Genomic DNA, 13,133 nt, shown 5'->3' with positions numbered 1-13,133 from the left:
AGGTGGTCTTCGGAAGGTCACTTGACGTGTCGGGGCCTCAGTCTCCTCACTGGTAAAATGCGGGGCCTTGTGTCAACAACCCGGCTGGCAGCTTCTGTGGGGGTATAAGATTTACCCACAGCCAACACCCAGAAAGCTGCCAACAGCACAGGTTCTTTCAATCTGCTTAAGCAAGGTGAGGAGGTTGACCAGGAAAGCACAGGTTCTTTCCATCAGCTTAAGCAAGGGAAGCAAGGTGAAGGGGCCGACAAGCTTACTCCAGTCCAACATACAAACAGCATTCAGTTCAGGGGAAAAAGCCAAACTAGTCAAGGGCACTTGTTGACTAAGTGCTAAGGAGCCCATTTTTGGTTGCCAACACAGGCCTGGGCAGGCTGATGGCACAAAACCCTGCCCCTTCCACAGTCTGGAACGTTTGAGCCTTGCCCAGGGTCGAGGACTCCAAGGGCAGCATTTTTTCCAATGGCTTCCCTTCCCTGATTCTCCCACCCCTGAATGGTACAAACTGAGGATGTAAGAAGGTCTGCAGATGCAGGAGGGCAGGGGCACACCCAGAGTGCTCCTGCCTCCAGGATCCAGGGCCATGCCACAGCCCTCTTGGACAATACCTGCCTGGCCCTCCACTTCATGGCTTGGAAACCTAGGCTTCCTCCTGATCACAAGGCCCTCAAGCCCTCAGGCCTCCCAATCTGACCCTATGGCTGGCCAGGTCCAACAATACTCTTGGCTTCTTCAGCACCTTGTCCAGTTGGCGCTCCTTCTTTGGCATCTGCCAACCAGGGGTTATCATTGTATGCCTTCTCCATAACCATCCGTGGCCTGCTAAATGCTGCTGGAGGACACCACAATTGTGCCAACTCAGGCCATGGCAGCATCCCCTCCATGTGCCTCCTCCACCACCCTCTCTGTAGAAACTAACCCCCTCTTTTACTGGGGGGAGCTCCCTCACCTCGCCTTGCCAACAGCTCTAAACCCCTCTGTGTTGCTCTCCCCACTCCACATCTTCTCCTCCTTCATGTCAGGCTCTAACAAAGAGACAGCCAAGGCCTGCTCAGAGGAGGGCCCCTGATCCCCTCCCTCCCCCTTCCTTTGACAGCATCCCCCTTTGACCAAGCCCTCTGTTTCCCTTACGATCCAGTGGTTTCCTCCCTGTTGCCTACAAACAGGCCCAGGCCTCACCAATCCTAAAAGACCTTCTATCCCAAGAGTTCTCCACTTTCCCTTTGACCCTTCTGGCAGGCTGGTGAGGCCTAGGGACCCCTCCTCAGAATCATGTTTTTAAACGCATAAAATAAGATACATAGGAAATCAACCACGTCAAAATACAGTTATTAAGATATTTTTAAAAACAAAACAAATGGCTCCTGGAGCCCAAGGTAATAAGGAAGATCCTCGCTCTGCAGAAGCCTTTCCTGACACTGCCAGTGTCTGTCACAGACCCATTCCCCCCCCCCCCAACATACACCCACTGGGCTCCTATTTATTTTGTAGAATCTTGTACATACTAATCGTGTAAATACCATGCCCTTGCTAGAACGTGAGCTCTCCTCGAAGGGAGGGATCGTTTCTTTTTGTCTCTGTAGCCCCAAGGCCTAGCACTGGCCTGGCAAACAGGAGACACTCGGTAGATACAGATGTGTCCATGCTATACCTCCAGTGGCGTATCAGCCTGAGGGCACAAACTGCCGTGTGTTTGCTTTGGGTCTATCAGGTAGTCCCAGGCATTCAAGATGGCGGAACTCACCTGTTGTATGTCCAGGCTGGTGATGTCCATATGTACGATCAGGGCCTCCACATTCTCCATCAACTTTTTATCTTGAAAGTGAATGAGCAAATCTTTCATCACCTGGGCTGTGATTCCCAGCAGCTGGTCACTTAAAATGTAAGGCTCCAGGCACTCCAAGAAGACCCCCTTGGCCACAGAATTCTCACTGAACTTGTCATACATCTGGCTAAATAAAAGATCCCTGTAACAAAAGGGGAGAAACAATCGTGTAGGCCCCTTCCCACTCTCCTTGGCCTTGGGGAACCCGACTTGCTACAACATGAGGCCTTTCCCAGATCCCCCCCTCCCCAATTACTTTGCATTTATCTTGTATCCATCCCACATTCACTGATCTGTGCCTGTTACACTCCTCCAGTAGAATGGAAACTCCTGGAGGGCAGGCCCAGCTTTTGTTTTGGTAGCTTAAGGACACATAGTAGGCATTTGACCTACCAATGACCATCAAGCCTTCCAATGAGCTCCTGTCCTTTACAAAGTCTTACTCTCCCTGATGAGAGTCATGGTGCCCCCTCTGCCACACCCCCCACCACCCCACCATGCAATGCAGTATAGTCAGCTTCCTCCAGGAAGCCCTTCCTCCTGACTTCTCTGACCTGTTAGCGTTTTCTCCCCCAGATGACCCACTTTGCCTTTGTATATTAGTGCACTTGTCTCTCCTCGAGCCCTGAGATTCTTTGCCTTTTGTCACTGTTTTCCCAGAGCCCAGCAAGCGCTTAATAAATGCTTTCTGAATATGTCTATCTGTGAACATAAAAGTCCAACTGCTTTTAGATTGAGCCTGTGATCTCACGGGTAAGGGATGTCCAGGCGATCACCGACCCTCCCTCTACGAATGCAGGCAGGGACCTGCTCGTCAGCTGAAAACCTTGGGGGGCTGCAGGGGTCCCCCAGGCAGGATGGGCCCAAGGCTGGTACCTTCTCCACTGTCCTGTGCTGTTCCTCTGAATATACTGAATAAATGAAAGAATCAATGTCCTCGGGGGAAAAATCCATCCATTTTTCCTAAGATGCACAGGTAGAACTTTGGAATTTACTATTCGTTTGCTTCATACTTAAAGGGGAACTTTCCCTGATAGTTTAGTTTTTAATCAGAATGGTCTCGGCCCATTGGCAGTGGGCCCACACCGGCGAGGTGAGGTGCCTGAAGGGGCTGGGGGCGCCCAGGAGAACCCGAAGAGTAATGAGCAGCCAGGAACTGAAAGGCGATGCTGGACTGGTTCGCTCTGGGGATGGAGAGCATGTGGTGAAAAAAATGAGCCAGGGAAGTTAATGACATCTTTTAGCAGAGAGCACAAAGCCCGGGGGAGGGGACTGAAACAGGAGGCGAGAGATGCTGAAAACAGAGGAAACAAGGCGACCCAGAAAGCATCTTTGTGAGAAACAAAAGCCCACAGTGGCGGCAAAGATAAAGAGGAGACCTGGGCTCCAGCAGTCAAATGCTACGATAAAGGAGAAAGGGAAGGAAGAGTCCAAGTCATTCCAAGGCACCTTCTTCCCTCACTCTGAGTGTGTTGGAAAACAGACTGGCTTTAATACTTGGGGGCTAAAAAAGCAACAATGGCCACCACCAACCACCCCCTTCTGCCCCTCCTCCCTTAGATCCTACTGCCCGAGCTTGGCCCTCTGCGCTTGGCAGAGCCATGCACATCTGCCCTCAGACTGGCGCCCCAGGCAATCAGGCCTGAACCCTACAGGCCTGGCAGGGACTGTCTTCTTGAGGACCCCCACCCTCTCTGCTAAGCCTCATTCTACTTAATCTCTCCGTTTGAGACATTTCTATGCTCATGAGCTCACACAGTTAGGGACTGAGAAGGAAATGGCCAAATTCAAGCCAAGCGTATGTTACTTTTACACAAATTAGCAACGCTCTGGAAAGAAGGCATTTGGGTATTGTTCACTAATTAGGTTAGAAGTTGCTTAGTCCTCACTGTATACTGAGTCTGAGATTTATCCTGGGGAAGACACAAAGTTCAGAGAAGACACAGCCCCTGCCCTCGTGGAGCCTGCCATCTAGAAAGGGGTTAAGATATAAGGGAAGAGAACCACAACACACAAGAATGTGGGATAAGCACAACAGAAAGAAATCAACAGGCTATGAGAGGTCCAGAGGAAGACGTGGAATTTTAAGCTGACTTCAAGGAATGAAGAGGAAAAATCAAAACCATCCTGAGGTTTCGCCCCAAACACAACAAATAGCAAAGATAACAAAAGACAGGAAGGGTCAATGCTGGAGAGATGTGGGAAAATCACTTGTGCATTGTTGGTGGAGCTGTGAATCAGGAGGAAAAATACGGAATTATGCAAACAAACTTGGTAAAATGTCTATACCATTTGGCCCATAGATGCCACTAACAGGGTTATACCCCAAGGAGTGATGTCCCCCCATACACCAAAATATTTACAGGAGCATTTGTGGGGGTAACAAAGAACTAGAAGCAAAGTGGAGGCCTATTGATTGGCGAATGCTGAAATAAATGGTGGTCAGGACTGTGATTGAGTATTACTGTGGGTAAGTAACAGACATGAAGAATACAGAGAAGCTGATGTAGGATGAAGCAAAGGAAACACTATACACAATGACTCCAACAATGTCGCCATCAGACAGGGGAAATGGAAAGTTAGAAAATCACCGAGAACCAGCCAGACCCCAGAGCTGCGGAGAGAAGCAGCCCGCTCCTCCCCCACCTTCACCCCCCCCCACCCCAGTCCTTGGCAGTAGAGCAATGTATACGTTTTCTTATTTTTTAAATATACTGATTGGTTTTTCTCTTCCTATTTTTCTTCTTAGAAGATATTCTTTGTTCTAGAGCAGAGCTGTCCAACCTTAGGTTTTTATAGACAATATATGTTGATTTGCCATTTTAGTGAGAGCTCTGCAGTAGCTCAGCTTCATTTACTAAAGCATTTATGTAAATTTCTACGCTTGTGGATGGCCGCATAAATCACACTGTGGGCTGCATGCTGCCCATGGGCCGAATTTTGGACAGCCCTGGTATAGAGGATGGCTCTATGCGAATGGGTTGGGGGAGAGGGACACATGGGAGAGGTAGGCAATGTTAAACAAAAGTTACCAATAAAACTTATTCTTAAAAGATCAAGGGGAATTTGATAGACCATGAAGGGGAGGGAGAGCATTCCAGGCACTGGAAGCAATGTGAACAAAGGTGTGGAGGTGGGAATGTGTGTTCAGAAGACAGGGCTGGCACACAGAGTGCAAGGTTGGAGTGGAATAAAAAAAGATAAGGCTGGAAGGAAGGGTGCTAGGGAGGGACCCTGAACGCCCATCAAAGGAGCTTTCCCTTTATGCGGGTAAACTAAGGATGGATTTTTAGCACATGAGTGTGACTATGGCTTACATTCACCAAGGAGGCAGAAGTATTTGGGGGCCAGACAGGGCTTCCCCCTTAATACTGAGAAGCACGTTTGTTGTTCAGTCCCTTCAGTCGTGTCCGACTCTTCACAACCCATGTAGGGTTTTCTTGGCAAGGATACGGCAGTAGTTGGCTATTTCCTTCTCCAGCTCATTGGACAGATGAAGAAACTGAGACAAACAGGATTAAGTGACTTGCCCAGGGCCATTTATATAGTCAGTGTCTGAGGCCAGATTTGAACTCATGAAGATGAGTCTTCCCCGACTCCAGGCATGGCGCTCCATGCTCTATGGTGCCCCCTGGCTGCTCATTCCCCCTCCCGTTCCTCATACCAACCTCACTTCACATACGTCAAATAGCTGATGCAGATGTTTCCTATGCACTTGCAACAGAAAAGCTCAGGTGAGGGTGAAAATGGAAACAGGAGAGAAAAAAAACCGATTGCCCTCTGAAGAACAATGGGAACTCAAGGGGAAGTCTCCCCTTCATTACAATGCCCCACCCCCAAGGTGCCCATGTCAGGAAGGAAGCAGGGAAGGGCTGGCAGCCGGCCAGAGGCAGCAGGAACCCCTGGCCACCGGGGGCATGCTGGTACCCGCTGGGCTGGCCTGGGCTCTGGATGCCCCTGGTGCAGACGCATAGCAGAGAGGAGCCTCTGGAACGATAACCCCTCATGGAGCAGTGGGTGGTCTGGAGCTGCCTCTGCCTGGCTTTTCTCAGAAGCTCCTGGGGACAGGGGGCCCTACATCTATACAGTCTCTAGCTTTGAAAAAGTAGGCAGAACTGTGTTTACTCATATTGATCATGGGTTAGGGGAACTCCATCTGTGGTTTGGGCCCATGGTTCTATATTTAAAATGGCAAATCATTAAATTCTCTGTAGAAAGCCCTGAGGCATCTTCTTGACCGAGCTAACAATCCCCAGTCACTAGTACCCTTAATAGAAAGATGTCTTTGTACTGTCTTTTAAAAGAAGGAAGGAAGGAAAGAAGGAAGGAAGGAGGGAAGGAAGGAAGGAGGGAAGGAGGGAAGGAGGGAGGGAGGGAGAGAAGGAAGAGGGAGGGAAGGAAGGGAGGAAAGAAGGAAGGAAGAGAAGGAAGGAAGAGAAAAAAGAAAGAAAAGTGGGAAGAGAACCAGACTCAATGGAATTTTTGGAACTAGGCCAAATTATGAAAATAAAGAACACATCTTTAAAACAAAATGTCTCATTACCCTGTCCCAGAGCTGGTTCCTGTAAAGAATTTAAATCAAAAGTTTCAATAGATGGGTATCTGTGAAGAACTGCTTTTCATGTGCATGTGAAAACAAATGTTTTCCTTGCCCTAAGGGGACTCACAATGGAAAGGAGGAGTATAGATGTGTGCACACACAAGCATGTGTATACACACACGCACATGTATACACACATACGCAAGTTTAATATCTTGGCTCTGTAGCTAAAAGGAAATGTGTAAGAAGTGAAAACAAGAGGGGAGAAGGGAGAGGTGGACGTTGTCCCCCACAGAACCCTGTGTCCTTCTGCCGGCCAACGGGCCAGAGCCGATGATGTGTGGGTGGGATGGGCTGGGGGCTGAGAACTGCATTCTGGGCTCACCTAAGCCATAAGCTCCTTCTTTGCGGGGCTGCTGCTAGGCCTTTTTTCAGATCACCTGTCTGCGTGTGCCCTCCCCCCCCTGGACTGTGAGGTCCTCGAGGGCAGGGGCCATTCTTTCCCTTTCTTTGTGCAGTCAGCATTCAGCACACCCATGGAGTAAGCTTAATAAATGCCCCCTGACTGATGGAGAGGAGCTCAGAAAGTGTTGTCAAATAAAGGACAAAAGGAGAAACTGCTCTCTCGAGCGTGAGCTACCCCACACCGCCTTGCCACGAGCTGGCTTCTGATGCTAGACTTGGGCTCATTCCATGACTTCGTGGCATGCTGGGCTTGGTGCAGGGGAGGCTGTTTCAGGTCAGTGACAGAGGGGACATGGAGGCATGGGGCAGGGGGTGTGATGCCATCTGTAGCTGATACTCGAACTCAAGCCTTCTGCCCTGGGATTCACAGGTGACTCCATCTGAGGTTCTGGGTCAGTGAGAACACTCTCCCCAACAGCCTTAAATCCCCTTGTGTCTGCTCGGAACCCATTTTAGAGAGACAATCTGCGTGTGAGCTGTTGCTCACGGGAGACTGTAAGGCCCCGGGGGCAGGGACAGCTTCTGTTGATGGGTGAAGCCCCAGCCCCAAGCACTGGGCCTGCCATGTATGTGTGAGGTGCTACAGGGCAGGGGGGGAAGGACCACAGCCCAAGGAGGAGGAAGGCGGGAGCCTCGGTGTGATCGCGCACCCAAGTGGCATCCAATGGGATTTGTTCAAATTAGATTCTGTGACAAAATGACAGGTTTTCTCCTAGAGTGAGCTGTCAAAAATTGACTGCTCATGTTCTATTTGTGAAATGTCTCCTCACTGTTAAGTGTCAAGTCTTGTGCTTGTGGGAGGAGCAGAACCATCCGCTGGGTGTTGGGGGTGCTCTGGACACCCCAGAAGAATAACTTCTGGGGGGCGGTTAATCTGCATTAGCTGAATGGGCAGAAAATTATTCAAACCAGAAGTCGGGTAAATTCACCAGAATGGAAGCAGGGCAGGGGCCCTCGCGGGGTCCTCACGGGGCGCACAGGCAGGACGCAACCCTTACTCACCTGCGCTGCAGCCGAAGGCAGTAATCAACAACAACCGGCACCGTGTCCTGTGGAGGGACCAGAGAACACGTTAGACGGCCGCCTCTGCTTGGAGACAGACACGCTGCCAGACCAGGGCGTCTGAGGAAACCACCGTTGGCCCACAATTGGCCGGGACCTCCTGGGCCAGCACTCGCGAGCTGGCTCCATGTCCCAGCAAGACTACTGAAGGTGTAGATGCACTGTCTGGACCGCCCCCCCCCCCCGCCCCCATGAGGCCCTCACCTAGAAGAAGAGGAGCACTTGTCATAGCCGGCCACTTCTGGGTATGCTACCTGATCAGCTACTCTGAAGCTGCTAGGAGGCAGCTATGGGCAGGACCCTGGACCAGGGAGTCAGGAAGACCTGAGTTCAAACCCTGCTTCAGAACCTTACTAGCTCCAGGAGGCTAGGTGAGCCGAGTCCTTAATCTAGGTCCCTCCTGATGCCCCATCTAGGATGCCACCCTGATGGCTGACCAATTCTGATGGCCACTGAGAGGGAAGGAGAGGCCCCCGGAGCTCGTAGAGCATAGGAATGTCCTTTCAGTAGGGGGTTAGAACTGAGGATCCATGGACATTATGGGCTACAAGGGGTCTAATTAATGCCATAAAGGGGTGTACGTGTGAATGTGTGTGTGTGCTGTACGCATGTGCGTGTGTGAGTGTATGCACGCACAGAAACATTGTCTGGTCACAGGGATGCCTTTAGTCACCTCTCCTCAGCCAAGGGAGTGTTTGCAGTCACTCCATTTTGGGGGGGTCAGCTCTTCTTGGTGGTGTGAGGAGGGAAGAGGGGTCAGAGTGACCCAATTCTCCTGAGCGTGTCAGGCCATGCTCTGTGATTTATCCTCCACTAGGAAGCTTCCTCTCCCTTCTACTGCAACCCCTACTACAGTGGGATCCGCACCCTTGACACACGGCTCCTCCTAACAACCCTGGGCATTCTTGTATCCTTGCTGTACAGATAAGAAAACAGAGGCTCCTTGAGGTAAAAGGGTTTGCTTGCCCACTGGGACATGTTTCTCCTGCCTCCACCAGGCCAAACTCCTCTCAACTCAAGGAAACCTCTGGTCCTGCTGATGGAAGGTGAAGGACCAATGTTCTGGGTTTCACTGGCTCCTGCTCTGCCTTCTCCAGGGCCATGGCTTCCAGGGCTCCCCTGCAGGGGCCAAGGGTTGGTGATAGTACAACAGGCCAAGGGGTTCAAAGAGAGAGGACAGCACAAAACAGAGCTGGTTCAACAGGAGGTGATAAGGAAAGCAGAAGAGTGTGGCCAGTGCCAACTACTGCCTGAGAGGGAAGGACCAGCCATCACTGGGAGCAGGAAGAAGAGGGTCATGGGTCTGAGGGCTTTGGGAAAGATGGATGATACGAGAGTAAGGTCAGAGGAAGGAAGGTCAGAGCTTGTAGCCAGAGAAGAGCATGGCCAGGGCCCTGTGTGAGCACAGAGAATGAGAAGACTGAAGAACATCCCCCTCGAAGAGCGTGGTCAGTGGTGTTCCAAGAAGACAGGGAACTGAGAAAGGGCTAGAACATGGTTCTCCAAAGGATGCCACCCAAGTGAGACAACAGCGGCAGCCAGGCTTCGTTTTTTCCTGTCTTTATCTGGGTTAGAAAAAGGGAGATGGGTTTGATTTTCACACTTTGACTCGATTCAATCCCACAGGATTTCCAGTTCTCTTGTGTATACTGCAGCCTCCATAAACTTTGCTCTGGGCTTAGGGGTAAAGGGTAGAGAAATGCCAATATGAGCACACAAGGATGAAGGCAGAGGAAAGATGCTCCAAATAATAAAAACGAACATGCTCTGACTCCTGTCAGCTCAGTGCTATTTGTTCCAATCCCACCCAGAGGATCCGGCACCTGCTCCGATTCAAGTTCATGGTCTAGAATCCTTTAGGACCCAAGCTCGTCGATGACAACATGTGGGCGTCTGATGCGTCGTGGTTTTCAGAGTTTCCCGCTGGATCATCATGGAAGCCCTCTGAGACGAGAGATGCAAGATTCAGGAAGGTCACAGAGGTTGTACAACTAGAACCTCTCACGGATCAATCCACAAACATTTTGATAAGTTCCTATTATGCTCGAGGCACAAAAGCCTCCTTGTTTCTGAAGGGTAAGTTCTAACAGGGGGAATAACACATGTATGTGTAAGTCCAAAGTTCATAAAAGTATGTAAAAGCAGAGTAATCTGTCAGGGTGCCACAGCTGGGTGGACAGGCAAAGGCTAGGGCCAGAAGGAGGAGGCCCAGGTGCTGCTCTCTAAGAGACCGTGGGGAGGAGGGTGGGCACCCCAGGCATAAGGCCAGGTGGCACAAAGGCATGTGGGGGGAGAAGGAATTGTGGATTAGGAACAGTGGCCAGGTCCGTTTGGCTGAGACAGCGCATAAAGGTGTACTATGTGACTGGACTAGGATGGGTGGTTTGGAGACAGATTATGAGGGGCCATTTGTGTTTTATTCTAGGGGCCATTGGGGGCTGCTGGTGTGACAGGGTCCAATCTATGTTTTAGGACTATCAATCCAGCAGCTGCACAGAGGATGGGCTGGAGGGGATCAGGACAAAAGGAGTGGTGGCTGCATCGGTGGAGAGAAGGGGAAGGAGGCGGGAGATGCCCTGGAGGCCCCATCAACTACACCTGGTGACTGGTGGGCTCAGTTTGTTCACGGTTGGCACTCAGGAGAGAGATGTTCCCTCCTTGGGATGATGACAGGATCTGCAAGGGACGGGGCAGAGGCCCCCAGCATTCTATCCACATAGTCAGGAAAGAGCATAGGGATGATGGGCCAGCGGAGTGCACACTTGTGGAGGTCCAGACTTGTAACTGCCTCAGTGGAGGGAACTCACAGTGTGGAAACACCTCTGAAACTTCAAGTTTCAGAGAACTGCTTGGGCCCAGAGAGCTTTGTAACTTTGCCCGGGGTTACACAGCCAACAGGTGTTAGGGGCAGTCTTGAACTCAGGTCTTCCTGACTCGGAGGGACAGCAAAGGGCTGTCCCTCCACCAGTGATGCCCACCAATGGGGGGATGGCTACAAATTGTGGTACTGACTAATAGGGAACATTTCCATGCTGTAAGAAACAACGTGTGTGACGGATACAGAGAAGTATGGAAAGATCTACACTGACTGATACAGAGGGAAGTCAGGAGAGCCAAGGAAAGAACACACAGTATCCACAATGTGGCAAATGAAAGAATCACCACACAGAAGAAGTGAAAAGTGAATAGTTCAAGACTACAAAGCTCAAACATGCCTCGAATGAGGAGCTGTGAGAAGAGGGGGGAGGGCCCACAGGGTGGCACACACCTGGGGTTTAAAGGTTTTTTCAATATGTCAATCATTTATGTAGATTTTTTTTCTCTTAAAAATGCTATTTGTTACATGGGAAGGGTTTCTGGGAGGGAGAAGGAGAGAGATTCACAGGTGATGTGAGAAACTGAAGACATCAATAAAAACTTATTTTTAAAAAGCCGCCTATCAGTTGCACTACTGAAAAAGGCACACTATTTGAAAAAGACTGACGTGTTGGATGTTCCTAAAGAGCAGTGACTTTCTCCTGAGACTCCTGAGTCCCTCTGAAGTCTGAGGGCTCCATTCCAAAGGCTTGGGTTTGCCAAGGTTTCTTCCCCATTCCACCCCCACCCCGGGATCTGACCCACCCTTTGGCCCTGAGACCTGGAAATCCCTGTGCTATCCAGAAGCATTCCTAAGTCACTCTGGGACTGACCCCCACCCCCACTTGGCTGGATCATTCACCCTTCCGAGCTCTTAGGCACGCCCCACCAACAAAATCAGAAGTCAGTGGTTTAAACAAAGCAAAGCCAAAAGTAGTTGCTTGAGGTGGGGGTGGGGGGGTGGGGCGGGGCACTGTTTACTTCCTGCCTTTGCCCCTCAGCACCTCAAAGTGCCTGGAACAGGGCAGGGGATTAATAAATGCTTGGTGAATTAAGGTGAATTCCTTCACACGCTTCAAAAGCAATGACTTCACAGAATTAGAAACTTGCTAAGCAACGCTTGGTGTAACTATGGATACTTTTCCTAGTTACCCAGAGCTTGGATGGTGAGAAGTAGCTCAAACAGAGAAATCTGCAGGAAGCATAAGAGCCTGCAAAGAGGACCTGAGGCTCAGAGTCCAGAGGCCCCAGGCCAAGCCTGCCAGGGACCCACGTGGCTGGCACACCTGAAGGGAGGCACTCAGCCTTGGCCTTCTGCCTCCTCAGTGGGCCAGGGTGAGAAGTGTGGGAGCAGAGATGCAGACATGTCTCTTTTCCAGAGGAAAGTGCCCAACATTCCTTTTATATTTATCCAAAGAGTGGACAAGGTGAGTGGCAACTGTGGACTTAAACATTCTTACTGGCCTTCTTCATAGAAGTGCCCTGTCTCCTCCTGGAAAGCCTCAGGGCCCCAGAGACCACCTTTACCGAGTTCTCAGGAAGAACCCAAGAGAGTGGGATGGAAAGCCAGGGCCTCCCCTCCTTCTGTACCTGGTCGCTCTCAGCCGCCAGGGCCTTGAATGATGCTCCTGCTTCTGCCTTTGTACCCCTCTGGCACCTGCCTGCTCAGTGGCAGGCACAGGCTTCTTGGAAACCATTTCTCCCAGGAAGGTGTTAACCAAAATAAAAAGCATTTTTTAAATGGTCCCAAAAGACTTTAGTGGTACTTTATGTCTTTGAAATGCAACTGTTTAATCGACCAACTCAGAGACAGGTTTAGATTTCAGTAGAGTTCTCGGTCACTCAGGAATAAATAATCAGGTTATCCTGCTTACCCCCAGGAATTATTCTCTCTCCCTCCTCCTTCTTGTGTCTCTTCCTTTACTGGTTCCTTCCCTGCTGCCTAAACACATGCCTGGGTCTCCTTCATCCTAAAAAACCTTCACTTAATCCTGCTATCCCATCAAGAGAACGACCAACCTCTTTTCTCCCTTTTATTTCACTACCAAGATCCCGGAAGGAAGCTTCCACTTTCTTGCCTTCATTTTTTCACGTTCCACTCACTGCTCAGCTCCTTGCAGGGTCAACACCTTCCATGGCTCCTTAAACTCTCCGCCATCACATACTGGCACAAACATGGGCTGTTTTTCCAATGTGTCACCCCAAGGGAGGTCCAGATCTCCTACTTAAGAATCAACAATATAATTGAATAGAAAAAGTAATGGAAAAATCACTGGATTTGGACTCCTGGCTTCCTTTATTACTTACTACTTGTGTGACCTTGGTCAAGTCACTTAACCTCTCTCTGCCTTAAATTCCTGATCTGTAAAATGGGGATAATCTTCG

At 50.3% G+C, this 13,133-nt stretch overlaps 1 protein-coding gene across 3 annotated transcripts in view; it reads right to left on the bottom strand.

Moving 5' to 3' along the window:
* The window catches only part of VPS8 (VPS8 subunit of CORVET complex), a 179,838-nt gene that overhangs the window by 101,262 nt on the left and 65,443 nt on the right, over nt 1-13,133 (bottom strand). For all 3 annotated transcript variants that reach the window (XM_036767391.1, XM_036767389.1, XM_036767390.1), the window contains 2 exons: nt 7,833-7,879; nt 1,745-1,967 (listed from right to left, as the gene is read on the bottom strand). In XM_036767391.1, coding sequence (XP_036623286.1) covers nt 1,745-1,967; nt 7,833-7,879 — 270 coding nt within the window. The remainder of the gene's footprint in view (nt 1-1,744; nt 1,968-7,832; nt 7,880-13,133) is intronic.

The sequence above is a fragment of the Trichosurus vulpecula genome, chromosome 7 (genome assembly GCF_011100635.1).
Source record: "Trichosurus vulpecula isolate mTriVul1 chromosome 7, mTriVul1.pri, whole genome shotgun sequence".
Taxonomy (NCBI): domain Eukaryota; kingdom Metazoa; phylum Chordata; class Mammalia; order Diprotodontia; family Phalangeridae; genus Trichosurus; species Trichosurus vulpecula.
This window is presented reverse-complemented; position numbering and strand designations above follow the sequence as displayed.